Source organism: Leptodactylus fuscus, chromosome 2 (assembly GCF_031893055.1).
Source record: "Leptodactylus fuscus isolate aLepFus1 chromosome 2, aLepFus1.hap2, whole genome shotgun sequence".
NCBI classification, from domain to species: Eukaryota; Metazoa; Chordata; class Amphibia; order Anura; family Leptodactylidae; genus Leptodactylus; species Leptodactylus fuscus.
Window position 1 is genome coordinate 160,505,443 of NC_134266.1, and position 27,975 is coordinate 160,533,417.

At 39.2% G+C, this 27,975-nt stretch overlaps 1 protein-coding gene across 2 annotated transcripts in view; it reads left to right on the forward strand.

Moving 5' to 3' along the window:
* The window catches only part of CBLB (Cbl proto-oncogene B), a 155,444-nt gene that overhangs the window by 112,121 nt on the left and 15,348 nt on the right, over positions 1-27,975 (forward strand). Inside the window, exons 9-16 of one of the 2 annotated variants that reach the window (XM_075264962.1) lie at positions 905-1,036; positions 3,180-3,380; positions 4,364-4,549; positions 4,976-5,344; positions 6,067-6,152; positions 13,586-13,645; positions 20,829-20,972; positions 22,936-23,018. In XM_075264962.1, coding sequence (XP_075121063.1) covers positions 905-1,036; positions 3,180-3,380; positions 4,364-4,549; positions 4,976-5,344; positions 6,067-6,152; positions 13,586-13,645; positions 20,829-20,972; positions 22,936-23,018 — 1,261 coding nt within the window. The remainder of the gene's footprint in view (positions 1-904; positions 1,037-3,179; positions 3,381-4,363; positions 4,550-4,975; positions 5,345-6,066; positions 6,153-13,585; positions 13,646-20,828; positions 20,973-22,935; positions 23,019-27,975) is intronic. The other variant, XM_075264963.1, reaches the window with a different exon arrangement.

The following is a 27,975-nucleotide window of genomic DNA, read 5'->3' on the forward strand; positions in this document are numbered from 1 at the left end:
GGGGAGTGTTTCTGTATGAAAATCATGTTCGTGACCTTGGGCTGCACCATAAAAAATGAATAAGTTTTCCCTGGTTTGGCTACTTTGTAAATCAATAATAGAATTGTAAAATCAAGCAATCTGAGAAACTCGGAAGAGGCACGGCCAGGTTCATTGTTTCAAAAACTAGCAGCCTGGTGGGGTTTTCTCATACTACAAGTGTACCAAGATTGGTGTGGACAAGGAAAAACATCCAGTAGAAAGGAATCCTGTAGACTTGCAAAGCTCATCAACAAAAGAACATACAACACGGGTGTTACTGTTAAGGGTATGTTCACACGGAATATTTTACAAGTGGATTTTGACGCGGAATCCAAAATCCGCCAGCAAAAATGTTTCCCATTCATTTCAATGGGAGTCCCTCACCTTTTTTTCCCCGCTAGCGATTTTTTTCAGCTAGCGGGAAAAAAATATCGGCACTCCCTATCTTCACGTGGATTCCGCGGCTGAGTCAGCCGCGGCGTCCACAGCTTGAAGCACCCTCTTAATTAGTCCCATTCATCCGGATCTAATCAGGAGCGGGTAGCCGCACCAAAAAGCCACATGGCAGAAAAGGTTTCCGCCGTGTGAACTTACCCTAAGATTTCCAAGTACACAACCCTCATGATTGTCTGCTGTTATGGCTCTATCAAGCAAGAACTCTATATGAAGAACAGGTTTGCCAACAAGCTGCATCACCCCATAATGGTAGGCCTGTGTAATTGTAAAAGCAGTTAGTGCATATACAATTCCATTATCCTTTTATATTTATAAAAAAAAAATAATAATTTCTTTTCTTCGAGCTATAGACAGAGCTTTACATGATTATGTGCTGTGGCTATTATTTTCTATTGATATTTTAACTTTTTTTTTTTTTTACTTATAGGAACAATATGAATTGTACTGTGAAATGGGCTCAACGTTTCAGCTTTGTAAAATATGTGCAGAAAATGACAAAGATGTGAAGATTGAGCCATGTGGACATTTGATGTGTACTTCATGCCTCACATCTTGGCAGGTACTGTCATTACATATTACACACTTATGTGACCTTCAAATTGTAAGATTCTCGGCTGTATGTCTGCAGGCTTGTAATATTTAGAGAACTCATTCATTTTTCTTAGGGCGTATTTTCATATGTTTTACAGTTTTGTTAATTGAAATAACAAAATGGAGTCATTTATTTAATCATAATTAAAAAAAGATTACTTGCATATTTCCTGTTATATCTGTTAAAATACTACGCTTCCAAATATATTGCTCCTTACTGTGAACATGGTCGTATAGAAAAAATACAAGAAATAAAAAGACAGCAAAAAATATTTACTAGGAAGTTGCGGATATTTACTTACTGGGATGTTTCTGCTTTCTCTTATGGTGTAACTTAATGGAACATGTTCATATTACATAGGAATTGTCCATATAACAGTAATACACTAATGTACATTTTGGCACTGTGATGATAGCGTCACTAGGAGAATTTGGGAGAGAACGGGGCTGTTAAATTGCCACTTGACCAGTATTGTTATACTTTATGACACATGAGATAGAATATTTTTGGCCAGTATAATGCAGTTGACAGAATAGGTCAATGTAAGGGGCAACACGGTGGCTCAGTGGTTGGCACTGCAGCCTTGCAGCACTTGAGTCCTGGGTTCGAATCCCACCAGGAACAACATCTGCAAGGAGTTTGTATGTTCTCCCCGTGTTTACGTGGATTTCCTCCCATTCTACAAAGACATACTTAAATGAAAAAAAAAAAAAGTACATTGTGATCCCTATATGGGGCTCACAATCTACATTACTCACTGGTTTGTGAGTACAGAGTTTGAGTAAGGGAGAGAATTCAGTTGCTATTTGTAAGCCTCTAATACATTTGCAGCAGCCTAGGAGAGGAGGGCCAAGAGGTTGGTAGTACATTTGGGATCCTTATAGTATAAATTCAAGCTATAGTTGGTCTTGTAAATTACAATACTAATTACCTCTCCTCGGCTCCGGCGCACTCCCGGCTGATGACAGCCATCTTCAGTGATTGAAGAGACATCCCTTCATTCGGGCTTGCATTGTACATAAGGACGCAAGCCCGGCCCATGGGACATCTGTGACGTCACCAAGTAGGCCTGAAGCCTGCCGGAGCCCAGGAGAGATAAGTAACAGTGTTTTTTATGATCCCTCACCACTACTAGCCCTCTGCTCATTATATTCAGGGATATGAAAGGACCCCCCGAGTATAATGATACCAGAGTTTTTGGGGTTTGTGGGCCCACGGCATCACACTTACTGATCCTGGCTGCTGCTCACAGCTGCCTGCGCAGAAGGGGAAGTGCAGGCGGTTGTACCAGGATCGGTAAGTAAATAGTAGGTAACATTTATTTAAAAACAATAAAATAAAAATCTGCAGCTGTCCGGGCCCCTGTGGCAGCCGCTACCCTTGCTACCCTGGTAGTAACGCTCCTGTATACAGCACATATGAAAATTAACACAGAGCCACTCTTACTTGTAGCACTACACTATACCATAGAGGGGAGCTACTAGTCAGTCGCTCAGTGCATACACTTATTTATTTTGCATATTTATATAGCGCAGCACTTTACAGACACTATCCCATATAGGGCTCACAATCTAAATTTACTATCCGTATGTTTATGGCATGTGGGAGGAAACCCACACAAACACAAGGAGAACATACAAACTTCTTGCAGCTGTTGTCCTTGGAATGAAACCTAGCGCTGCAAGGCAACAGTGCTAACCTGGTTTCAAACTAAAGTGGGCCAGAAAAAATATATCGTATGCTGAAAATCTGTATCCTAAGGCTATTGTAATTAGAGGGACTACTGTATGCTGGTAAATGCATATAGAGTTAGAATTTAAAAAAATTTCAGCTTGTACATCAATTGCCGTGTATCCTCTAAAAGCACTGAATTTAGTTCTTCACTGATACTCGACAATGAATTCTATATTCATTATGTTATAGATTATTCATTCAAACCATAGTAGTAAAAAAAAAAAAATGTCACTGCAGTTTACAAATGTGTGCAAATATCATGTCTGGGCCAATTTTTATTTATTTTTTTTTCTTTACAAATGCATTGCAATTGATTATTTTGTGAAGCAAGCCTTATACAACATATTGAGGCAGATTTTGAATTTTTTTTTTTCAGGAATCTGATGGACAGGGATGTCCTTTCTGCCGCTGTGAAATCAAGGGTACAGAACCAATTATAGTTGATCCTTTTGATCCAAGAGATGAGAACAGGAATTGTAGTAATTTAGATAGTTTATGTACACCCATGCTGGATTTTGATGATGATGATGAGCGAGAAGAATGTTTGATAATGAATCGGCTTTCATGTGTGAGAAAGGTAATGCCAGAATAATCTATTAAATCATTCATTAACATGCACAGTTCACTATATCTCGCAGTACACCAAGGAGCTATTTCATCCTAAAGCGAATTTACTGAATTCTATTATTCTATATATTTTCCTCTGCGGACTTTCTGCTTCTATTATACTTATACGGAATATGCCAGCATTTTCATAGGAATAATTGACATGCTGCGATTTACTAAACCTCAAGCATTTTTGCTGCTGATTTTTTTTTTTTTCCTGCAATGTGTAGATTAGAGTAGCTAGAATCCCAAATGCTGCCAAAATGCTGTGTGTTCACAACATGGGGCTTGGCCTAAGGCTAAGGTCCCACGGGACGATTCGCAGTCCTAAAGCACTGCGGGGAAAACCGCGGCGATAACGCATTGCGGTTCTTCCTGCAGCGATTTGAACAGAAAGTTTGCAGAGTTTTCCTCTGCTGACATTCTCTTACAATTATATCTACCGGAAAGCTGATGGCATTTCCATAGATATAATTGACATGTTGCGATTTGCAAAACCGTGCCATTTTGGAAGTCACAGCATGTCCTCGCTGAGGTTTTAAACGCAAAGTGGCTATGGGATTCACATGAATTCCATCCACTTTGCAGTTACTGTAAAACGCCGAGATTTTTCCTGCGGTGTTTTCGGCCCATGGGCCCTTGCCTAAAGCTGAGGCCACAAACTGTGGAAATGCAGTAGAGAAAAATGTTTTGTTAATTCCCAGTAAAATGAATGTGAGTAAAGAAAAAACTCTGTAGGATACAAGAACACTGCATTTTCCTCACAGATTTTTACGGGTGGAAAGAAGAAATGCAAAACAGCAGGAAAGCAGTGGAAAATGCAAGTTTTTTACTACATACTCTTCCTCTGTATTTTTTCTGCAGTGTTTTTTAGCTGCGTTTGGCTACATGTGGTCTAAAATGACTTTGCAACATGTACATAGCTATTTGTTAGTAATAACTTTTCTATTGTAGATGAATGAAAGACAGAATTCACCGGTGACCTCTCCAGGTTCTTCTCCTCTTTCCCAAAGAAAAAAAACTCCCCCTGATCCACTACAAATCCCTCACCTGAACCTACCACCAGTTCCTCCTCGACTGGATCTTATTCATAAAGGAGTAGCTCGCTCCCCCTGTGCAAGCCCTACTGGGTCACCAAAGGTAAACTTCAGAATAACATATTGTGTGTAATAAGTAATAGAAGCCATTCTATATACGCATACTCATATCAACAGATCAGTTTATCCAAATAAGTATGTTATCTTTAATACTTAGCTATTCAGTGTAGACTATGTTCACATTATACTTGGTTCCTACATTTGGCATATATGCTAAACAAATTATTGAAAGTGGTTGCTTGCATTTACCTCCAAGTTCCCAGCACAAAAATTTGCCTTACTTTTTGAAGTTGAAGATATACTCTGGGATATCCTTACTCTCAGATGATAGTGCAAAGTTTGGTAGGGTTGGCATAAGGTTGGTCACTTCTAGAGTTAGAATAAGTTTTGTAAAGAATAACAACATGAATTGAACCTTGCATGTTTACAATGAATGCCTAATGTGTTTATGGGACATTTTGTTTTTCAGTCCTCACCTTGCATGGTCCGAAAACAAGATAAACCCCTTCCTGCACCACCGCCTCCTTTAAGAGAACCGCCACCCCCACCAGAGAGACCACCTCCAGTCCCACCTGACAGTCGAATGTGTAGACATGTACATCATACAGAAAATGTGCCTTGTAGAGACCAGCCAATGCCCCTTGAAGCCTGGTGTCCAAGAGACATTTCTGGTGCCAGTCACTTGGCTGCATGTCGTTTAACACTTGATAGCTCTCCTAAACTTGGAAAAACTGCAAACTCTGTTATCAATGGGAGACATATCAAACACTTGAGTTCAGAAGCAAGATTCGTGCATAAACAGCACAAGCATCATGACTTACCTTCAGAAAATGTTAGGGTAAGAATTTTGTTTCCGTATGTGTTTAAGGGTATGAATATCAGGATATACTGAAAAGCTACAAGCATTATATTTCTTTCCTGGTAACTACTGAATAATTTACATAACATTTTTCTGCATTGCAAATATGTAAAAAAAGAATATATATATATATATATATATATATATATATATATATATATATATATTGAAATAAAAACAAAAATTTGCCGTTGTGCTTCCATTATGCACAAAATAACCTGTTAAATTAATTTTTCAGGGAATTCTGGTTGTGGGAAGAACTAATATGTCTAAGTTGTTTATTATCAAGTAATATATCTGCCAAAAATGATTTCTATATGATATGTCTTATAATCACACTGTAAATATTGGAATCACATGGTTTAAATTTTAACCCATTAACTGATTATTATTTTTTAATAGTTAAATTAAACTTAATGTATTAGCATATTCCTGTATGCCAATACATTATCCTTTGTATCTCAATGTCACAGGCTGCTGTTAGGTAACGTTAGTGTGCTAGAACAGGATTACTAAATATACAGTAGCGGACAGGACAGACTGCAGATGGGTCCTATGGTGTATGATCAGATCACTTGGATACTTCCATCCTAAACATAATATGACATTACAGCAGCAATGCTTACAAGGCTCAGTTTAGTGCAAACCCTTGGTCATAGCAATACTAATATGCCTATAATATATATATTTTTTTGTTTTAGGTTTTATCGAATATTTTAATGGAAGAATATGATGTGCCTCCCCGACTTTCTCCTCCTCCACCTATTTCTATTCATTCTGCAATAAAGTAAGAATTGCAATCAATCCCATTCATTTTAAGGAGTTATAGGATAGAAACATAAGATGTTGCCTGTTTTAGTGATTGTTTTATTTAAAGGGGTTTTCTGCCCCAAAATTGATTTTTTTTTTTATTTATTTTTTTTTATACTGGCGACCTATCCACAGAATAGGTCATCAGTATATGCTTTCAGGGTGTCTGACACTTTACCCCGAACAGATCAACTGTTGCAGAAGCATTTCAGAAACGGCTGCACTAGGTGGGCAGTGCATGAGGGCTTCTCCTATTAGGAGTAATAGGAGCAGCGACGCAGCCCACTCCCCTATATAGGGGTGGTTCCGGAGAAGTGCAGTGACACTCCTTTTACATAAATAGGAGCGGTGCTGCAGGTGTTCCCTGTCCATTAGCTGCTTTAGGACCATATTATGACCGTATTGGTAAGCACATTAGAAAGGATATTTAGATATGTCATAAATACTATATAAAGAGTCAGGTGGATTGATTCTCCCTACTCTGCTTGTGCTAAGAAAATGCTGAGTAGGTCTCGATGCAGTCTGCTCTTCCATACCACTGGTGCCAAACTACAGGTCTGGTGTTGATGGCAAAATAATCTTCATCAGATGGTGAATTCTTCTTGTGCAGGGGGGCTCAGGATGAATGCCTTGGGTTATAAAGATACTTATATAGCACCAAGGTATTATCAAACATATGCTGTATAAGCTGTGCAAAGTGAAAGCTGAAAACCCATTGCTGGACATTTGACTTCAGCAATTTTGTACCAGTTGATAAATAGCAATGTATTAATGATTTGCTTTTGTACAAGCAATATGATAAATGATTATGTCCCTGCAACCAGGTTTTCTCCTCACTTTGTTTAATGTAAACTTGTCAGGTGGTTTATAGTGCTGTATCTGAGGGCAGGATATGAAGGCAGAAAAGATGAACTCAAGATTTAAAGTTGTGAGTAAAAATCCTTTTGAGACTCCTAGACGAGAAGTGATTGACAGCTTTTAATCTGCCCATGTGTATGTACAAGGAGAGATGTCAATAACAGTGTTTGGGCTGAGTAAGCAGGACTCTCAGTGTCTCTCCTAGGAGTCCTACCAGGATTGAGGCTCCGTTCCCACGCGCGTATCACATTGAAAGCAATAGGTAAAAAAGCCTCCCATTGAGTTTAATGGGTAGCGCGTGTAAGCCTAGTTGAAGTCAATGGGATCTGTTTTGAAGCGCCTCACTCTGACACGTGTTTACGTTTTAGAATGAGTGGCGCCTTACTCTGCTTTATATGTCGAAATCCTGCACCAAATCATATAAACCTATATTTTACAGAGCTCAGCATCTCCAAATATCACGATACTCTGACATACTCAGATAGGACAATCCCCTGAAAGGTTCACTTTAAACTTGAAATTTCTAAAGCTGCCTGCCATCTTAAAAAGCTTTGTGTGTGGAATCAGTGGTCGCTAGATTTCATCAGTAGCTTTATCAACCTCAGACACTGCAGTGCAGATAGTGATGAACATGGAATGATAAGATATTTACTCATGATGTAAATCTTATCATAAACTCTTTTCCATAGTGTCAAGCTGATATTGAAAGCCTGTGTGTGTTTGCGCACATCCGGTTTGCTATCTTGAAATAGCACATTGATATAATGATACAATTCAGCATAACTGAATGTAGCTTTCCCCAGACATTATTATTATTATTTATTATTAGAGATGGGCGAACACTGTTTGGATCAGCTGATCCGAACAGCACGCTCCCATAGAAATGAATGGAAGCACCTGGCACGCAGACTTTGCCGGAGGCCGGCCGCTTCCATTCATTTCTATGGGAGCGTGCTGTGAGCGTGCTGTTCGGAACGGCTATTCGCTCATCTCTAATTATTATTATTATTATTATTATTATTGTTTATTTATATAGTACCATCAATTCCACGGTGCTTTACATTTGGGGATTTATATAGCACCATGTATATAACATAACATAATGGTCCCCATCTAATATGATGCTGGCTTATACTCTGTTAACCACTTTGTCCAGTTTTTAAAAAGATATTTCAGTAAAAAAAACAAAAAAACAAAAAAAAAAAACACTTGCTATCGTTTAAAAATCTGAACAACTACAGTGAGGAAATGGTCAAGAGATGACATTACATTCTTTATGGTATCTTTGTCTTCAGCTCTCTGTTGCCCAATAGTGGAGACATTGAGGACTTGAGTTGCTGCCGTATGTGGGGTTACATGGAGTGCTTTCTCCGGCAATATCCATATACTAAATTTCCTTTGCTGTTTTTAGTCTAAAGTCTAGAAATAAATAGAATGGAGGGGTTTTTTTAGTGTATTTGTAGTATAAGAACTAAACCTCACTGTTTGCGTTCTTCTGCATGGCTTCAAAGCCAGTGGAAATAGTTGATGACTGGGCATTTTAATTGAAATAGAACCTCCCGCCCTGTCCACACATGGAGACCCTGCTTTATGGCATATTGAAAAGGGATCTAAAAGTTTTGCGCGTATTAATTGCTCTTCCCCGTGCCGCTCTTGGAATGGCTGGAACATGGATTATTTTAATCAGTTGTTGACACTTCACTTAGAGCAGCAGCAGGAATGTTCTTTACGTTTTATTTGTGCCAGTGTGATTGTATTGTTAAAGTAAACTATTCTTCCAGCACTTTGCAAATCTGCTTCTGTTCAGCTGTGGTTGTGGGCTGCTAACCGGATTACGTTCCAAGTGACTGGGTGCCAGCTGGAGTTTTAAAGTGACACAGAAGAGGAGAAAGCTAGTGAAGATTGTGCCAGGTCATTGCTGTGTACCAGGATTTGTGCCAGGATGTGGCTGTAGTCCAGTAGTGTATTTGGCTACACACTTGCTCTTAATGAGCCTTGTTAGGAACACAATGGCCCTAAGAATCAAAGCAATGGTATGTCCTGCCCAAGCAGAGAAAATTAGGCGGCTCAAATGAAAACCCTTGTACAAAGTGTCGCAGCCCTCTAATGGTCTACTGCCGTGGACAGCAGAGTTTTCTGGGAATTTGTCCAGGTCTTGGCATAAGTGGACATATAGGAGTTTATAACAAGATCCACATAGCTAGAAATAATAGGTCATGGTTATTTGCTGTTTAAAGAAGTTGGTTGTAATGCTTTTGTGTCCAAGAAGCAGGTTTAGATCCCTTAAAAGTCTTTTCCAATGTAGCACATGCTCATGCCATATAGCAAAAAAACTAGTAAACTGGTATTTTGCTCATTGTTTGCTCATCCATTCTAGCAAGTTAAACAGGATAGCCTTGAATATATGCTTATATGTTTGCTGCATTTACATGGATAGTCCCACAATAGCATTCAGATTTCATCTAAAATATATATGTGATACATAGCCATGTAGGTGCAATCTTAACAAAGCGAGCATATGCAGTGCACAAATATATTTTGTTAAGCACAGTGTCAAGCACTGCACAGGACCCCCACACTGACCATCGCCACTGACATGGAGCAATGTAATGGAGCTATGGGGATGCAGATCCTGAGAGAGAGGGCACGTAGGAGGTGAATGAAGTTACAGTAATAGTGGAAAGTTGTATGTTGGGAAAACCCTTTTAGTTCAGCCAATCACTAAACCACCCATTAATAACTACCCTCTAATAACTGGTGCCAAAGTACAGCACTTTGCCATCCAGATTTGCCTTTGGAATAGTCAACCACATGGTACCTGTGGCAACAGTGTCAGACTGACACATTGAACTACCAAAGGATCCTCCAATAAGCCCAGGTGTTAATACAATAAACGTCCTAATAAAAGGATACTATGGTCCATTTCTTAGGGGCTTTTGGAATACTTTTATCTGGTGGACCCAGCAAAGTTCAACCCAACATTGTGTGGCAAGCACAAATATTTAAAGGGAACTTTAACCATGAAAATCCAAACTAATCTGCAGGCATAATATTACAGAATGATTATGTTTTTTTTTGTGAAAAGATTATATATAACATGTTATTTACTCTATGTTCACACCTGTGCCCTGTTTTTTCCATTTTTGGGGGCTGCTTGGGGACCTGAAAAATGTAAACCCGCGTAAAAAGCGTAAAAATTATAATGGGGTCTTCCGAGTTCTACCTGAAAAATGCGGAGAAAAAAATCCTGCTTACAGGATGTTTCTCTCCGCATTTTTCAAGCGGATTCGGGAATGTAATCCCCAAACGTGGAATAGCGCTTAAAGGGGCTCTATCAGCAAAATCATGCTGTAATAGCCCCACATATGTGTGAATAGCCTTTAAAAAGGCAATGCAGGCACCGCAAATCTTATTTTAACCCCCCCCCCCCCCCGTTTTAAAATAAGACCATAAAAACATATCTTGCTGTCCCGCCTTCCTTTTCTTTTTTCTTCCAGCGATGTCCTCCTGTCCTGGCTCTTCCCCGCCTTCATCTTTTGTTCTTCTGGCGGGTTGTGTTCAAATCCCGCGTGTGCGCAGTATCGTCGGTGCCATTTTTGTTGCAGTTCTAAGTACCCCTTAGAACTACGCGAGCATACTGCGCATTCGCAGTACGCTCGCGAACCTCTTCATTCCGGAAGAACAGAAGAGGAAGGCGGGGAAGAGCCAGGATAGGAGAACGTCGCTGGAAGAAGAAAGAGGAGGAAGGTGTGACAGGAAGATGATGTCGGACCGTGGAGGACCGCCCACTGTGCACGATAAGGTATGATTTACAAATATGTTTTTATGGTTTTATTTTAAAACGGGAGGGAGGTTTAAAATAACATTAGCGGTGCCTGAATAGTCTTTTTAAGGCTAAGGCCCCACGGGCCATAATCGCATTGCGGTTCTTTCCACAGCGCTATGAAGAGAATGTTCACTGAGTGTTCCTCCGCAGACTTTCTCTTCACATTATATCTATGGGGAAGCCGCCGGAGTTTCCTTAGATATAATTAACATGCTGCAATTTGCAAAGCCGCAACGGCTTTGCAAATCGCAGCGTGTCCACACTGCGTTTTTTTCTGCAAAGTGGGCATGGGATTCGCATGAATTCCATCCCCTTTGCTTGAACTGTAAAACGCCGCGATTTTTCCCGCAGCGTCTCCGTTGCAGGAAAATCGCGACATTTACATCCTGTGGGGCCCCGGCCTAAAGGCTATTCACGCATATGTAGGGCTCATACAGCATAATTTTGCTGATAGAGCCCCTTTAACCATTTATTTCTCTGTTTTGTCAAAGCTTAGAAGGAGTAACTGAGAAATAAATGGCAGATTATGATAGATAATTTCCAAAAAGAAAAAAAAAAAACCCTCTCCTTGGATTTTCACCAATAGGCTATCTATTCAAACCTGAATGAAAAAAATCTTCTACTTTTTTTTTTTTTTTACCCAGGGTGCAAGTGGTGGTACTATCCAGTCAAGTGGACAGTACTCCATTTCACTGTCACTGTAAACTTTTTTTTTTTTGAACATTTTTATTTCATGAGTGATAATTTTCGTAATTTCTTAGATTTATTCACCTACATCAGCGTAAGGGTAAATGTGTGTCTGTGTATGATTCTAAAAATGTACTGTGTTGCAACAGGTCAACTGAGTGTTATACCTTTATAGGGCACAGCCCTACCATGCATTGAATATCCTTGTAGTTGGTGTACATGAAGAAGTATTTACAGTAAATGTTCTATAGAAAAAGTGGATTTCTAGTGGTAGAGTAGTCTTGTGAAAGAAGATGGCCAATATGTATAATATATGGTGGGCACAGGAATTTCACAGCAAACCTGGCCTAAATCCAGGTGATCTTTTGGGGAGGTTGCACTGTTGTTTTCTATAGTAAAAGCGTAAGTTAACACGGGGTTTGTTGGTCAGGATTTTGAGGCCGTATTCGCCTCAAAATCCTGACCAAAAAGACAGCTCCCATTGGGAACCGGTCAGTTTTCATTCGCCTCGCAATTCGGCCTGAAGACACTCCCTCCTCCCAACTAGGCCCATTCATTGGGCCTAATCTGGAGCGGAGTGCGTGACTGGATGCCGGTGCAGTGCACTGGCATTCAGTTGCTGCTACCTGTATTTTGGTCTGGAACGCCGTCTCAGGTTCCAGACCAAAAAACCACATGTGAACTTACCCTTAAGGTCTTCAAAAGTCAACCCCACCCATACTGCAGGAATATACATTTTTTTTCTTCCTAAATGTGTATCTTCCTTCCATACACAACATCCACCAAAGTTAACAGCCGGAAGCTTGGTTTGAGTGGAGTTGACCACATCTTTTATTTACATAACTGGAATAAACTATTAACTACCCATAAAATCAATAAGAAACCCATATTCCAAATTATATCATTAGCTCCTCCTGATACCACTGGTGGTAGACAGTGGGGGCGTGTAGACCATAACTCCTTGTTTCTTTGGGCACAGACAGGAAAAAATACTTCCCTCCTCTGTAACCCACCGGAAAAAACAAGAGGGTAGATAGGTGTTTCACTCTGAAGACTCATAAACTTTAACCCCTCACCTCTACAAGAAAATCATTAGGAAGCTACAAACTCCAGCTCCATCTCTCCAGAATTTAACCCTTACGACTACCCTACAATTACTGACCCTATTATTATTCGTTTCATGGCCTCTGAGATTACCATTTTGGTCTTACACATAAGATAACTAGATCCTCAGCCAACAACCTCTTCCATGTGTAGTAAGTGCAAGGAGATACGCTTCTCCCTCAGGTAGAGCTCCTCTGCAGGGGAACCATGTATTGGGCATGCTGTAGCCAGTTTTACCTTAGCAGTACAGGTGAGCTTTGTTCAGAAGAAGCGACTTTCATGGTTTGGCCAAACTATCTTACATCTGCAAACCATTGAGGATGGGAACAACTAGTCATTCATAAAAAAAAAAAAAGAGTGGTTGTCACCTTTAAAAAAACAATCGTAAAGCAAAAAAATATATTTAAAGCAAATTATAACCCTGTGGTATGAGTCGGCTTATACAAACATGGCAGTACAGAAATAAAATGAACTGTGTATGTAATATATCATTCCTTCCATTCACTGGCATATATTATTGTAATGGCTGATAACTGTTTCTTTTACAAAATATGACTCCATTAGAAGATAGGGAACGAGTTCAGATCTAGTATAACTACGGTATAATGTGAATATGAAAAGCGGTCTGGTGGCATCCTCCACAGTAGAGGAGGATGTTATCTTGTAGCCGCATACACATGTAAATTCAGCAATAAATGTGCCTTGGGTTTCTTCTTGAATGAACCTGCATGCACAATAAGCTCCAAGCATTACTTGCCTCTAAAGTGATATGGGTGTTTTGACCTTGCACTGTTATAAATGCTGCAGAAATGTCCATCCTCCGTGCCTGGAATGTGTGATGGCACAATGCGTGTTCAGATATGTTGGTTGAATATTTAACACTGGCATATTGCCATTCTAGATATTTAGGATGTTTTGTTTGATTTATTATCCAGAGATGAATATAAGGACACTTGTGCATATGAAATCCTCTTCCCATGTTGTCGTCATGCCAGGTTAGTTTATCACTTTCATATGTACTTTAGCTCCCTCTACAGGATCTAAATGGATCTGCCATTAGCTTAACTGTTCGTATCCTTGGTCCAGCACCACCACAATTTCCAGTTCTACACAGTCTATAATAAGATTTTGCCTCGAGCTACCGTTTTAATTGATTTTGACCTGTTTATTGTAATTATGACAAATATAATGTTAGTTTACAAACATATGTCAAGGTAACCCATCGGTAGCTGCCTCTAAATAACATGCAATTGTAATGTCAATACAGTATTTGTACAACAATTCATCCATGCAGTGCAAAGATATTATTTTATTTTCTGGTAACATGTTCCACAGCTCTGTACCACGCCACATCTGATGGCTAGCTAATGTAAAATATTGAATTATTTTGCATATGTTTTCAGTTATTTTTTGCAATGTAGAGAAACTTTCGCTGCTAATAAAAAGGCATAGCTGTAATGTAACCCTATGGTTTAGAAGAGCGCCAAAGTATACTTACTGACTTTCTCACGTGTAGCTGCCACTTTGTGCGGTGTTCATCTGAGCTCGTGCTTACCTGATCTGAAGACCCTCTAAGAACCAGATGCTGTTTTTATTATTTCCAATACAGAAAGCCATAGAATTCAAAGAAGGAGTACTTTCTTATTCTCATGACTGTATATCGCTTACTATAGCCGCACAACACATGCCTAAATAAAAGATTATATACATTTTCTGAAAAGACAGGATCAGTTTGTGTTAAAAATTAGTTTTTCATATATGACAGCTGTAAATAAAACTAGTAGGAATCGTACATGCATTGTTATATAGTATTGAGCTCCTCTTTATATAATTGTAGACTGCAAACCAGTATTTTCAGTACTCCTCCACAATACTACATGGCAGCTGTCTTTTCTGAAACACACCAAAAATGTAACTCACATTTCTTTATGGAATACACTGTTATATAGCTTGTTTTTCCTTGGCACAGTTTCTACAAGCACAGTGTACACTCACCGGCCACTTTATTAGGTACACCTGTCCAACTACTCGTTAACACTTAATTTCTAATCAGCCAATCACATGGCGGCAACTCAGTGCATTTAGGCATGTAGACATGGTCAAGACAATCTCCTGCAGTTCAAACCGAGCATCCGTATGGGGAAGAAAGGTGATTTGAGTGCCTTTGAACGTGGCATGGTTGTTGGTGCCAGAAGGGCTGGTCTGAGTATTTCAGAAACTGCTGATCTACTGGGATTTTCACACACAACCATCTCTAGGGTTTACAGAGAATGGTCCCAAAAAGAAAAAACATCCAGTGAGCGGCAGTTCTGTGGGCAGAAATGCGTTGTTGATGCCAGAGGTCAGAGGAGAATGGCCAGACTGGTTCGAGCTGATAGAAAGGCAACAGTGACTCAAATAGCCACCCGTTACAACCAAGGTAGCCAGAAGAGCATCTCTGAACGCACAGTACGTCGAACTTTGAGGCAGATGGGCTACAGCAGCAGAAGACCACACCGGGTGCCACTCCTTTCAGCTAAGAACAGGAAACTGAGGCTACAATTTGCACAAGCTCATCGAAATTGGACAATTGAAGATTGGAAAAACGTTGCCTGGTCTGATGAGTCTCGATTTCTGCTGCGACATTCGGATGGTAGGGTCAGAATTTGGCGTCAACAACATGAAAGCATGGATCCATCCTGCCTTGTATCAACGGTTCAGGCTGGTGGTGGTGGTGGTATCATGGTGTGGGGAATATTTTCTTGGCACTCTTTGGGCCCCTTGGTACCAATTGAGCATCGTTGCAACGCCAAAGCCTACCTGAGTATTGTTGCTGACCATGTCCATCCCTTTATGACCACAATGTACCCAACATCTGATGGCTACTTTCAGCAGGATAATGCGCCATGTCATAAAGCTGGAATCATCTCAGACTGGTTTCTTGAACATGACAATGAGTTCACTGTACTCCAATGGCCTCCACAGTCACCAGATCTCAATCCAATAGAGCATCTTTGGGATGTGGTGGAACGGGAGATTCGCATCATGGATGTGCAGCCGACAAATCTGCGGCAACTGTGTGATGCCATCATGTCAATATGGACCAAAATCTCTGAGGAATGCTTCCAGCACCTTGTTGAATCTATGCCACGAAGAATTGAGGCAGTTCTGAAGGCAAAAGGGGGTCCAACCCGTTACTAGCATGGTGTACCTAATAAAGTGGCCGGTGAGTGTATATATACAGTAGGTTTATTTTTTACAGGGCCAACTCTATAGCGCCCTCATTTCTAGCTGTCCTTTCTTGCATGATCGACTTTTGTACAGTAAAAAACTTTTGATAGAAAAATAAGACCATACATGCCTGTAGGATAAACATCCAGGGGTATACACAGATAGCAAAACCTTAGCACTGGATCCCTCGACCCACAGTAGGTTTAATGGCTAATTTACAGTTTTGCCTTTATTAAGTGGAGGAATTTTTTTTAATTGAAAAAGTCACATTCCTCTCTCCCCTTTTACCTAAGATCTCACAGAAAACAAGGAACAGGTGCTTTATAAATATGATGACAATTTTGAGTACTTCATTTTTTAGTACAAAAAGGTTTAGACTTTATTATTAAGGTTGAACATTTTGCATTGCCATTGCAGTCAAAGGTACCATATCAAATAGTCAAACATAGTTGATTATGATCTACAAATATACAGGGTGGTCCATATGTATAGATACACCCAGGTGGGCCATAAGTATGGATACACCAAGATATAGCTACACCCAAGGTCTCCGAATCTCACTCCCTTGGACTTCTATATTTGAGGCCATTTGAAGGCTGTGGTGTACTCCGTGAAGATCCAGGATGTGGGGCACCTTGAGCACATCCTTTATTGGGTTACTGACGTTGCTCTATGTCACAAACGTGTCAATAACTTGATAATGAATAAAGCTACATTAAAAATGAGCACACCATTGTTTTTCTTGTGCAATTCTCCATGTATTTGATGTATCACATGACACCCTTCCCGTCAAAAAAATGTAAAGTTGAATCCAAAATGGCGGCTTTGCAGATTGCCACCATGGGCATCACTGGGCCTCAAATGTTTCCCCCCTCCCATGTACTAATATGCCACAAACGGTGAGGTGATATCAGCAACCACTTCCATTTTATCTGGGTGTATCCATACTAATGGCCCACTCTGTACTCTATGATTGAGGGGGTGTAGGGTTCAAAGAATATTTAACCAAGATAGGTTGGAAAGGAGGATTTTATATAAGTGTAGTTTTATTTCTTGGGACAGATGGAGTATGAAAAATTTCTTTCTGTCAGTTAGCTTTTTTGTTATATCAGGAAATCTGCTGGTTTACTTCTAGAAAATTCAGTGGTATTGACTTCAGTCTTCATTTACAGTATAAGAATAAAGACTGAAGTTGAAATGGGTCATCTTTGTTTTCTTTTTATATTGCATATTTAATAGCAGATAGCTATGTAGTAAAGGATAAGTTTTGATCCGTTGGCAGTATGCTAGGGGTGTTGCCCCAAGATGTGCAAGACACGCTGAAGCAGAATTCCGTATTTGAGAAGGGTAAATTATTCATATATTTCTAATCCTATGACTGCAGAGTGGCCACATCTTTTATTTGGTTACAGGCCATTATTCTAGTAATGTTTCATTATTTTTCGGGTCAGTTCGTAGTTTTTATTACCATCATCTAAAAATTTACTTTTTAGAATTGTTTACATTACGCTACGCCTCATTCCTCATTTTAACATTTCGAAAGTTATCGCTATGAACTATATTGTCATACCATAACTCCTTTAGCCTTTATATTCCTGTACTAAGTATTGTCTCAACCACTTTACGCCCATAGGAATTGGCTATACAACCACAATTGAAATGTCAGGTTCAATTGCGGTCTATTTTTTTTCCACTGAATCAACTGTGTTGACTTGAAGGGAAAATGGCAAGACTTTAATAAAAAGCAGGCAAAAAATAATTTACTCTTACAGCTGAAATAAAGTGCTTGTCTATACTGAATGCACTTAACCCTCTTCTGGCCCAAAAGTGTTTTTTGACACGTTGGTTTACAGAGTTTTAAAATTTTAACACAGCAAAATACTACTTCTATTGGTACATGGCATTTTACTTTGTGAATCGGGGATAGTCAATGTTCCTGCTTGTGTTGTATGTGACAAATGCTGTGTTTAGAGGCACAGCCTACCCATTGTATCCTGAAAATCCTTTTTGTATCTATTAGTAGATGGCAGAGATGAAATGCATTTCTTCTCCCATTACTTTTTAAATTGTTCTGCCAATGCGCCCATTTCTTGTGCAGTCCTTTCAGTGCGTTTGTTAGTGGTAATATTTCATCATTTAGTAGAGAGCTTCTGTCTGTCTTGTCTTCTCTAAAGAGGAATTCTGTCAGCCACACATTGTTAGATGTAGGACAGGCTATTATCTCTTTGCCTATCACTTGTGGAGCTTTGTTTTCTGCTGTTTTGTGTTATTTTCCACAAGTCCTACAAATTTCAACAGAACTTTAGACTGAAAATGCAGACCAGTTTTCAGCATGTAACAGAGCAGGGGAAGCTGAGCGCATATATATATATATATATATATATATATATATATATATATATATATATATATATATATATATATAGTGTTGTTTTGTGTGCAAGGATTCAATAGCAGTCCTCCTCAGTGACAGACATATACAGTCATACCTGTAAAGTGTTTGCACCCCTAAAACATTTCCAGAAAATGAAGTGTTTCTCCCAGACACATGTGTATTTCCTTTGTGTGTATTGGAACAACACAAAATGGCAAATTGGATGTAATTTCACATAAAACTTCAAAAATAGGACAGATAAAATTACTAGCACCCCAACTTAATATTTGGTTGTAGGCCCTTTGGAAAAAGTAACTGACATCAGTCACTTCCTATAACCATCAACAAGTTTCTTACATCTCTCCATTGGAATTTTGGACCCCTCTTCTTTTGCACACAGCTCCAAGTCTCTCATATTTCCATGGTGTGGAGGGTTTAGCCCAACGATAGTACAGGTGCTTGGTGGACAGGAGGACAGGCCCAGGTCTCTTAACAGGTAAAAGGCTTCTATTTGTTACATCCAAAATAGTGTTCGAACTTAAGAACTTTCTTTGTCTAGAAGCAATCACGTGGCAACAAAAAGTCCTTAACTCATGCAAAATGTCCAAAAATAAATCAGGTTAGTGTCACCAATTTAGTTCAGATCCAGTAGGAGACTTTGTCAAGTGCCTGTTCAGCCGGGGGAACACACAGAGCAAGGTTTAGTCTCATATTCTCAGAGACACACACCTCCGCCACTACACTTGCTCTGTTCACTCAAGTAAAAAAAAAAAACCTAGACGGAGTTTGGGAACCACCTCCCTATATGGTCTGTGGTCACCCCTAAATTCTGGACCCAAATTCCAGTCACTTCAGAAAACTTTCAGTAGCATATTGTTGCTGGTGCATATTTTCAAGGATCTACATCAATGAAAAAGAATCCTTGGTTACACATACACATCCATGATTCTTCCTCTTGGATTATTACAGTAAGGGTAGATTCACACCAGCTCCCGATCTCCGCTTTGTGGGTTTCCATCTTCTGCCGACAGGAGACAGAAACCCGGCATTCAGTGTCCAGCAGTGAGCGCTTGAGAGCATCTTCTGGTCTCTGCGGCGAAATCGTTTTTTTCTTTTTTTTTTTTTTTTTTTTTTTTTTTAACCAGACACAAAGTCCTGCATGAGCAACTTTGTGTCCGGTTAAAGAAAAAAATGGTTTAGTCGCGGAGACCAGAAGACACTTTGCAAACCCATTTGATTGAATGGGTTTGCAAAAACTACCTGCCGGTTTCCGTCTCCTATCCAGTTTCTTGGGCAGGAAGTGGAACCCTGCAAAGCGGAGATGGGGGATTGGTGTGAACCCGCCCTAAGTCTTACAAGGAAGGCTGTCAGTCACTAAACAGAACCGCTCTCTGGACTCCTAATTCCAGAATAAGCATGCATAAATGACAAGTTGAGCTGAAACTTGTCTAACAAACCTATGTATCAATTTATTCAGCTCTCGCTACTCTAGAACATGCTGTCTGCACTTCGTTTTCAATGTGACAATTTAGCTTTTAAATTTCACTGAAATAAAAAAAATTTTTACCACATAAACTGTAAATTATGTGTCTTTAAGAAAGTGGATTTTATTTAATCTGTTAAAGACACTCACTGGGGGGTGGGGGAGTCTCAACGAATCCACAATTTTAGCAAGTTTGTCAGCTATGAATAGAATGTATCTGTCCCCTAGTCACTAATAGGTGGGGATATAACTGCACTTGCTTGCATCTCACAAGGGATATCTTTTCTATATTTATTTGGAAGTCTTCCAAGCATGTTTTGGGGTTTGAAAAGAAACCTGCATCTTGATATCAGGAGATTGCAATCTTTGCATCTTGCATAAAAGTTATCTTTCATTTTTTTTTAGAAACCCGCTGCATAGTGCATGTGGGATGTGGGACATGTCGGAAGCCAATTCTTATTGTTACTTTTTAAAAACAGACAAAGATCACAGATATTACTGTTAGAGCATCTAAAGAGAGATTTCACCAAAATATCCAAAGTACAGTAATCTTCTATATCCAGGGGTCCCATTGAAGTGAATGTAGTGGGGATAGGCTTATAACCATTGCTCCATTAAGAATGGGAAGTAACCCGCCCCCCTTTACATAATTACATAATTAGTGGGGTCCCTGCAGCTGGACCTTCCCTAAACTGCAACTTATACCTTATACCTAGGATGGGAAATAAGTTACTAACATAAGAAAACCCCATTAACCATGTATTTGTAAAAATAAATATAGAGAACATTTGTAGTTATTTGGCTGAGGAAGATACCCATAGACGCTCTTTTTATTGCATTGATCCCACGATTTACATTTATACATGAAATTCATATGTTCCAGAAATTTATTTGGCATTGAATTTATTTTAGTAATGTATAGTACAGTAAGCGACTGTAAAGAGATTTTATTCTCCTTTTCCAAATACTTGCATAGGGAATCCAGTGAATAATATATACAGTGAATAATTTAGTGCAATAAAGGATTATATTTTATTCTTTCACGCTGACACTGAACGGAGTTCATTTCTAATGTGCAAAGATATTGAAGCCTTTTTGTTTTTTTCCCTAGGTGTCCTTTATCATTGCATTCCCTGACAGATAAAGTGAGACATTCTATGGAAGATGATGATGGTGAATACAAAATACCATCATCTCACCCTGTATGTTCACGACCATTGCCTCTACATTGTCATAGTGTCAAACCATTTTCTAGGTAAGAATTTTCAGGTATTTTTGTTTATTTTGAATGTCTAAAGGGAATCTGACACCTACCCCAACTGCTACCACCACATCATAGAGCATATCACAGCGAGAAATAACATACCTTTGTATGTAAGGTCTTGCGGGGCAATCTGTTCTATGACTGTATAAACCTTCATACATGGTTTTAGTCATGCTTATTATGGTTATGACTTTTGGAACGCTGCATTAGCTGGTTAGGTGGACAGTTTGTTCATTTTTGTCAGTGCTTTTACTGGCACATTGGTTAAGGAGAAGTGTTTTTTGCAGATTAGGCTCCTGCATCACAATTGAGCTACTTAGGAGTATTGAGCTTTTTTATATGTCTTCGCTCATGCTCCTGCTCCCTTAACTTTAGTGCTATTTTTGCACAGCAGTCTATGGGAATTCACACTATGGAGTAGTTTATTTATTTTTCTAAACTACAGAAGGACATTGAGCCTACCAAATTAAGCTCATGTCCTTTCTCCCTAGTGTTTGCGCACTATAATTAGTGCAAACCAGTTATTCTCTTTCATAGGGCTATTCACTTAGAGATATTGTTATCCCTATTAGAGAATTTTTTATATGATCAAGTGTGGTTATAGTATTATGAGTGTGGTATCTTAATGGTTGCAATAAAATCTAGTTTTAGATAACCTCACTAGTGAGTGACAGTTTCACTACATTGTTTTTTGTATTAATCCCTGTGGTTTACCAGCATAATTCTGGGTGAAGTCATCTTGCTTGAGTTGTTCTGATTCTAATCTTGACAACAGGACAGAAGTGAACTATGAGAAAACAACCTATTGATTACTATGTCAGGGGCATGTTCTGTGACCTATGCAGAGTTTATCTCCAATTTATAATAAGGAAAATGTTTGTTCTCGTACCGTGTTATCCAGTGGGTAGGAAATGTAAAAAAAAAAAAGCTTGATAGTCTTCAGTAGTTGATACCTTTTTAATGGCTGACTAATGATGATAACAGATTACAACGTTTCAGAACTCTCGGCTCCTTTCTCAAGTAAATTTAAAAACCATTTCTGAAGGAAGCATATAAAATATAAAAAACAAAAAAACTTTGCAAGTCTTCAGTAGGTGATACCTTTTTTAATGGCTAACTCGTAATGATGACAGAATATAACGTTTCGAAGCTTACTCTGAGCTTCTTCTTCAGATATAACTAAAAAACATTCTGTAGAGGCTGCATATTTATGACTGGACATAGGGGTAGAATTCTAGGAGGATGGGGGGTTAGAGGGTTATTAGTAATTGATAGAAACAATGTAAACAATTCCAGGTTCTTATCAGTTCTCAGGGTCTCAGGTCAGTGATTTCTGTAAGATGCCATAAAACCATGTGACATATTTAACCCCTTCTCCAGTGTTTGAAGCAGGGTCATAAGTTTATACTCATAAATCCGTCGCTCTTTCTTTGATTTAAAATTCCCTCTTAAAACCAAAATTTTCATGTGATCGGTGATACTATGATCCTCATTGCAGAAATGTTTTGACACGGGAAGGTCCATTCTTCGTTCTCTAATTGTATGGCGATGTGAATTCATACGCATTCTAAGCTACTGTCCGGTCCTTTTGTACATAAATATGCATCCTTCAGAAATGTTTTTTTAAATTTTTAAATTTACTTGAGAAAGGAGCCTAGAGTTACGAAACGTTGTAATCTCTCATTATTATTAGTTAGCCATTAAAAAGGTATATGATCAGTCCGAGATTAATCTGTGTACAGTGCAGTATCCAAGTGGCACCTGTTTTTTCATAGACTTCATCTCAATGGGTGAATTGGATCTGTGAAAACTGTCCTGATATGTAAAAAAAATAAAGCAGGGCCTACTTTTGCACTGATCACGAGTGCCACACGGCTAATGAACTCTGTCGTCTAGGTAGGCTCTTACCCTACAATTACTCTATGTGACTAGGATTGTTCTTTACCTTTCTTAGGCTATGTGAGAATGGTCAATGTTTGACAAATGGCACGCACAATGACACATCTGAAATGAAAAAACTAAAGACTCCAGATGTTGGTAAGTGTAAAACAACTATATACAGTACTTTGCTTTGACAAAGAGATGTAGTAATCTCGAAACGTGTCTGCAGAGTTTTTTATGGCAGTTTTGCTTCACTTTTTTTTGCATTTCTTGCCACTTTTTTTATTATGTTTTAATGTTTTCACTTTTTGGCATTAAAAGTTACATTTTATTCCTCAGAGAGCTGCTGTTTTTTTGCCTTCTTCTCTACATGTTTCTATTAGAGATGAGCGAGTAGTATTCGATCGAATATGGAATAACATTATAGTCTATGGGAAAAAACAGGAATGTTGTTCCGGTTTCCATGAAAACCAAAGTTCGACACCTTGGATCCTCCAAGTTCCGGAAGTAGCAGAACGAGGAGCACGAGGAGGTTTTTGCATTGAATTCAATTGAATTTTCCCGCGTGGTATTCGACTGATACGAGTAATCGATCGAATACTACTCGCTCATCTCTAGTTTCTATATACAGTGCTGCTAAAGATTCCAGTGTAAGTGCATACAGCTTGAATTATTCTTAGGAAATAACATGAATTAGAAAAGGTCTGGCAGGTCTCTACATCTTAGTCCCTATTGACACAGAGATATGACTGCTCATTGAATCACTGGCTCTGGCCAGGACTAGGAAGTGGAGACGAGTGAGAGACCTGGTAAGCATTAGATTGGATGTCATGTGGGACTGGTGAGGGATCTGTTACGTTTTTATTTTATTTTTTTCTGAGCTACCTTTTTTTTTTTTTACTAGGAAGATAAATACATTACTAGCCAGACAACCCTTTTAATAATCAATATAATTCTATTCCTGATCTTCGGGGTCTCCTGTATTTTTTGTTGACAGATGTTCCTTAAAGGCATTGTCCAGGCAAAAAGTGACAACTGCTTTAACTTTTAAATCAGCTGGGGCTGATTTTTTTTTTTTTTTTTTTTTTTTTAATGCATACTCACCTGTCCCCAATGCTCCGGTGTCCTCCCACCAAGTCCCGGTTCTACTTCTCCACTGGCTTCTCCCGAACTTCTTTCTGAGTTCCGCCAATAAGTGACTTCAGCAGGCCTCAGGAAGAGACCCGTGATGTCAGAGGTAGTAACATTGCATGCTCTTTTCTGATTGGCCTCAGCAGTCATGTGACCGCTGAGGTCAATCAGCGACTTCAGTGAAATTCCAAAAGAGACCCGTTGAGCAGAAGGAAACCTCTGCAGACTTTCTGTGAAAAGCATATTGCCGCCACAGTTTTTCCCACAGCCCTTTTTTGCTGTGGCCCTCTACAGGGTGCCTTAGCCTTAAGAGGATTTTCATGTCCTCTATTACGTGACATATTGTATACTGCTGCAAAGCTAACATTGCATTGAATTGACCACACTGTTAGTTTTACTGGTATGTGCCGTTAGTTTCAGCTACTGATATCACTGTCCTTTAGATGGGCAGCCTCACAGCTCAGTGTCATCACTGGGCGGTCAGGAATTCTCCACTTTACAGTAAAAGTCTATAGAAGTGTACTATCAAGGGGACGTTCCTCACCGATCTGACACTGAGCCATGAGGTTGGCTCCATTGACGGTCCACGGATATTGGTAGCCAAAAGTAATAGCACTGATATCTCTGGTACCGGGGCACATACCTGGAAAACTGACAGTGCTCTGAATTCACTGCACTGTCAGCTTTTCAGCAATATATAATACTGCCAATGTCAGAAGACATGAAAGGTTCAATTTAACACATAATCTTTCAATGGGTTAGGATGCTAGATTTACATTATTATATTATATTAAGGAACTTTTAGAATTCTTAATGTGTAAGGTTTATTTAGGAAGGATTATCTGTAAGGAGTAGCCTCAATAAAGCATCTGCAATCATCTTAGAATGATATACTTTAGTCCATGGTCCTACGTTGCAAAAACGCCAACGATTTGGCCGTGATTTTACAGTACCTGCAAAGTGGATGGGATTCTGGCTAATCTCATCCACACATTGCAGAAAAATATCCACAAGCGAAAATGCCGCGATTTCTAAAACCATTGCGGTCTTTTCTGCAGTGCCTTTTGGCTGTGGATCACTACATATGGGGCCTTAGCCTGAATTGTTTTTTGGGGTAGTAACACCATTACGTCCATTGAATAGGAATACATTTTGTGTCTTTGATTTTCTGCTTGTTTATCTCGAACCAAATGAGGCATCATTTCTTCTTTCCAAATCTCCTTTCAACAAACTGAAAAATAAAAATTCACATTTTGCTGAGAAATGCTTGAGTCTCTGAATTCTGTTTGCTGCTAACAAATGTTACTGTTAATTAGCATTTGCAGCATCTTGGAAGAGGCTTTTACCATTAATCCTAACCTTCCTTGATGATCATATCCAGATAATTCAACAAAAACATCCAATTAACTAAATACGCAAACAGAAATTGAAAAAAAAAAAAAATTTCTTGGCAAACAAAGCCTTGTTTAAAGGAATGGAGGCAGCCAAGTTTAACTTTATGGATTGTGTTTCCTGAATATTAATATACGAAGTGCATAAGTGCTTACTTTGACGTTAAGGTTTTATTTTCTCTTCCAATAATATATGATTGTCTATCATTTTATATACAAATGCTGTATATTCCATTGTATATGTCTGATATGTTACAGCTAAACACTCAAAGCATCATGTTCGTTATAATGTACATAAGAGCCTGCTGAATAATGTAGGATGTATTTCACCTACATGGGCAATATTATTAATACCGTTAAAATTGTATTTGGTAGGCCATTGCTAGCTATTGCTTTGTGTTGCTTTCCTCTTTATAGAGTAAAGGTGGCCAATGCAGGTCTGCCTGATCCTCTGATTGTGGCAGGACCGACCAGTCACTAAAATGTATGGTGGACTCCAGATTCTTCTCTGAAGACAGATGTTGGGAGAAAGAAGTCAGTTGTGTTGGATTTTTTATTTATTTATTTTTTTTATGAAGATTGTGAGCCCCACATAGAGCTCACAATGTACATTTTCCCTATCAGTATGTCTTTGGAATATGCAATGGAAATCCATGCACACACAGGGAGAACATACAAACTCCTTGCAGAGGGTTTTTTTTTTTTTTCGCCCTTGGCGGGATTTGAACACCAGGACTCCAGCACTTCAAGGCTCAGGTGCTAACCACTGAGCCAACATGTGGCCCCAAGTTGTGTTGGATTTCAACATGCCCAATCCTTTGTTTTCTAGAAAGATAAGCCTCCACCAGGAGTGTCTGGTGAGCCCCTTTTCCAATCTCTAAATTGAGAACACTTTCAAAGTAAGTGTCCCTGTATGTGGATGTTGGGCTGTTGGCCAAGCAATCGTTTGACTATCAGATATCTAATACGGATGGCCAGCTTTAATAGGCATTAAAATATCCGGGCAAAAGGTGGTCGACCCTGGTATCAAGTTGATAGTCATAAGTGTATTTATTCTTAGAGCTGGGAAAGAAATTGTATATTTTTATATTATATATTGTCTGTGTAATATATTTCTCCATGGACTCCCAGCAAACACTCTGGCGCCCCCTCCAGTCCACCCTAAACTGTTCTGCTCGCTTAATTCACCTTGCCCCCCGTTCTTTATCGGCTGCTCCCCTCTGCCAATCCCTTCACTGGCTACCCATAGCCCAGCGTATTGAGTGCAGGCTACTAACATTAACATACAAAGCCATCCACAACCTGTCCCCTCCATATATCTATATACCTAATCTCCCGCTACCTGCCCACACGTAACCTGCGATCCTCCAATGACCTCCTACTCTGCTCTGCTCTCATCCGCTCCTCACACAACCGCCTCCAAGATTTCTCCCATGCATCCCCAATACTCTGGAACTTCTTGCCAAGACACATAAGACTGACCCCCACAATCACAGGCTTCAAGAAGGCCCTGAAGACTCACCTATTCAGGAAGGCCTACAACCTCCAATAACACTATCACCTCACTGCCATCTGTACAGTCTCCCCCTCTCCTTCTGTCTCTACCCCCCTTCCCTCATAGATTGTAAGCCCTCGCGGGCAGGGCCCTCTACCCCACTGTGCCAGTCGGTCACTGTTAGTATCACATGTTTGTATATTTTGTGTACTGTATGTAAACACCCCAAATGTAAAGCACCATGGAATTAATGGTGTTATATAAACAATAATAATAATATATTTGTCTGTGTTCCTAGCTGCAGTTGATCTCATGTTTCATGTTGATTTTTCCATAATTTAGATTATTTGATATAATTTGATATAAAATACTTTCTTAATATAAAGGACATGTTATAATGAAATGATCGCATAATGCCAGCTTTTGACATGTTTGGTCCTATGACAGCAGACCTAAGATACTTCTCTCATATTATAAATTCTGTATTCTGTAAAACTGCTTTTGCGGCTGAAGCTTGGTGCTTGCTTTTCTTAGCTGCCTTTGACTGCTGACTCTCAGGATTTTTGTTGTGCTTATCACACCTGTACAATGTTTGCAAGTGTCACATCTCTTGAAATATTAAATCCTTTACCAAGTTCCTCATTTCTTTCTGGTATGTTCATGAAAATTATATCCTCCCTTTTGTAAGCCACAAATGCAGTGGTACAATAAGATTAGATAAGGTTCCTCCAAGGACTTCTGACAGCTGAAAGTAGGACTTGTTCTTTTTCTTCTTAAGTGCTTTATGTCTGTTTAATGCCTCAGTCTTGGAATCTGCTGACTGCTTTGTTTTAGTGGCTTTATTTCCCCATGCTGTGTGGTTATTTACTAGAGTGCTATCTGTATCAGAACAGTATGTTTTCTATAGCACTTTTATTTTGTTATGTGTCACTTTAGAAAATCATAGCTAAATGTCTGTTTACGATTAGAATTTTGTATTGTAATACTGTTTTTCTTTGCTTTTAAAAGGGTTCTCCATGTTTTCTAAACGAAGCTTATTCATTGTATATTAGAACGTTCCTTATCTTTCTAAAATTTGTAGAAATGTATTTGTACC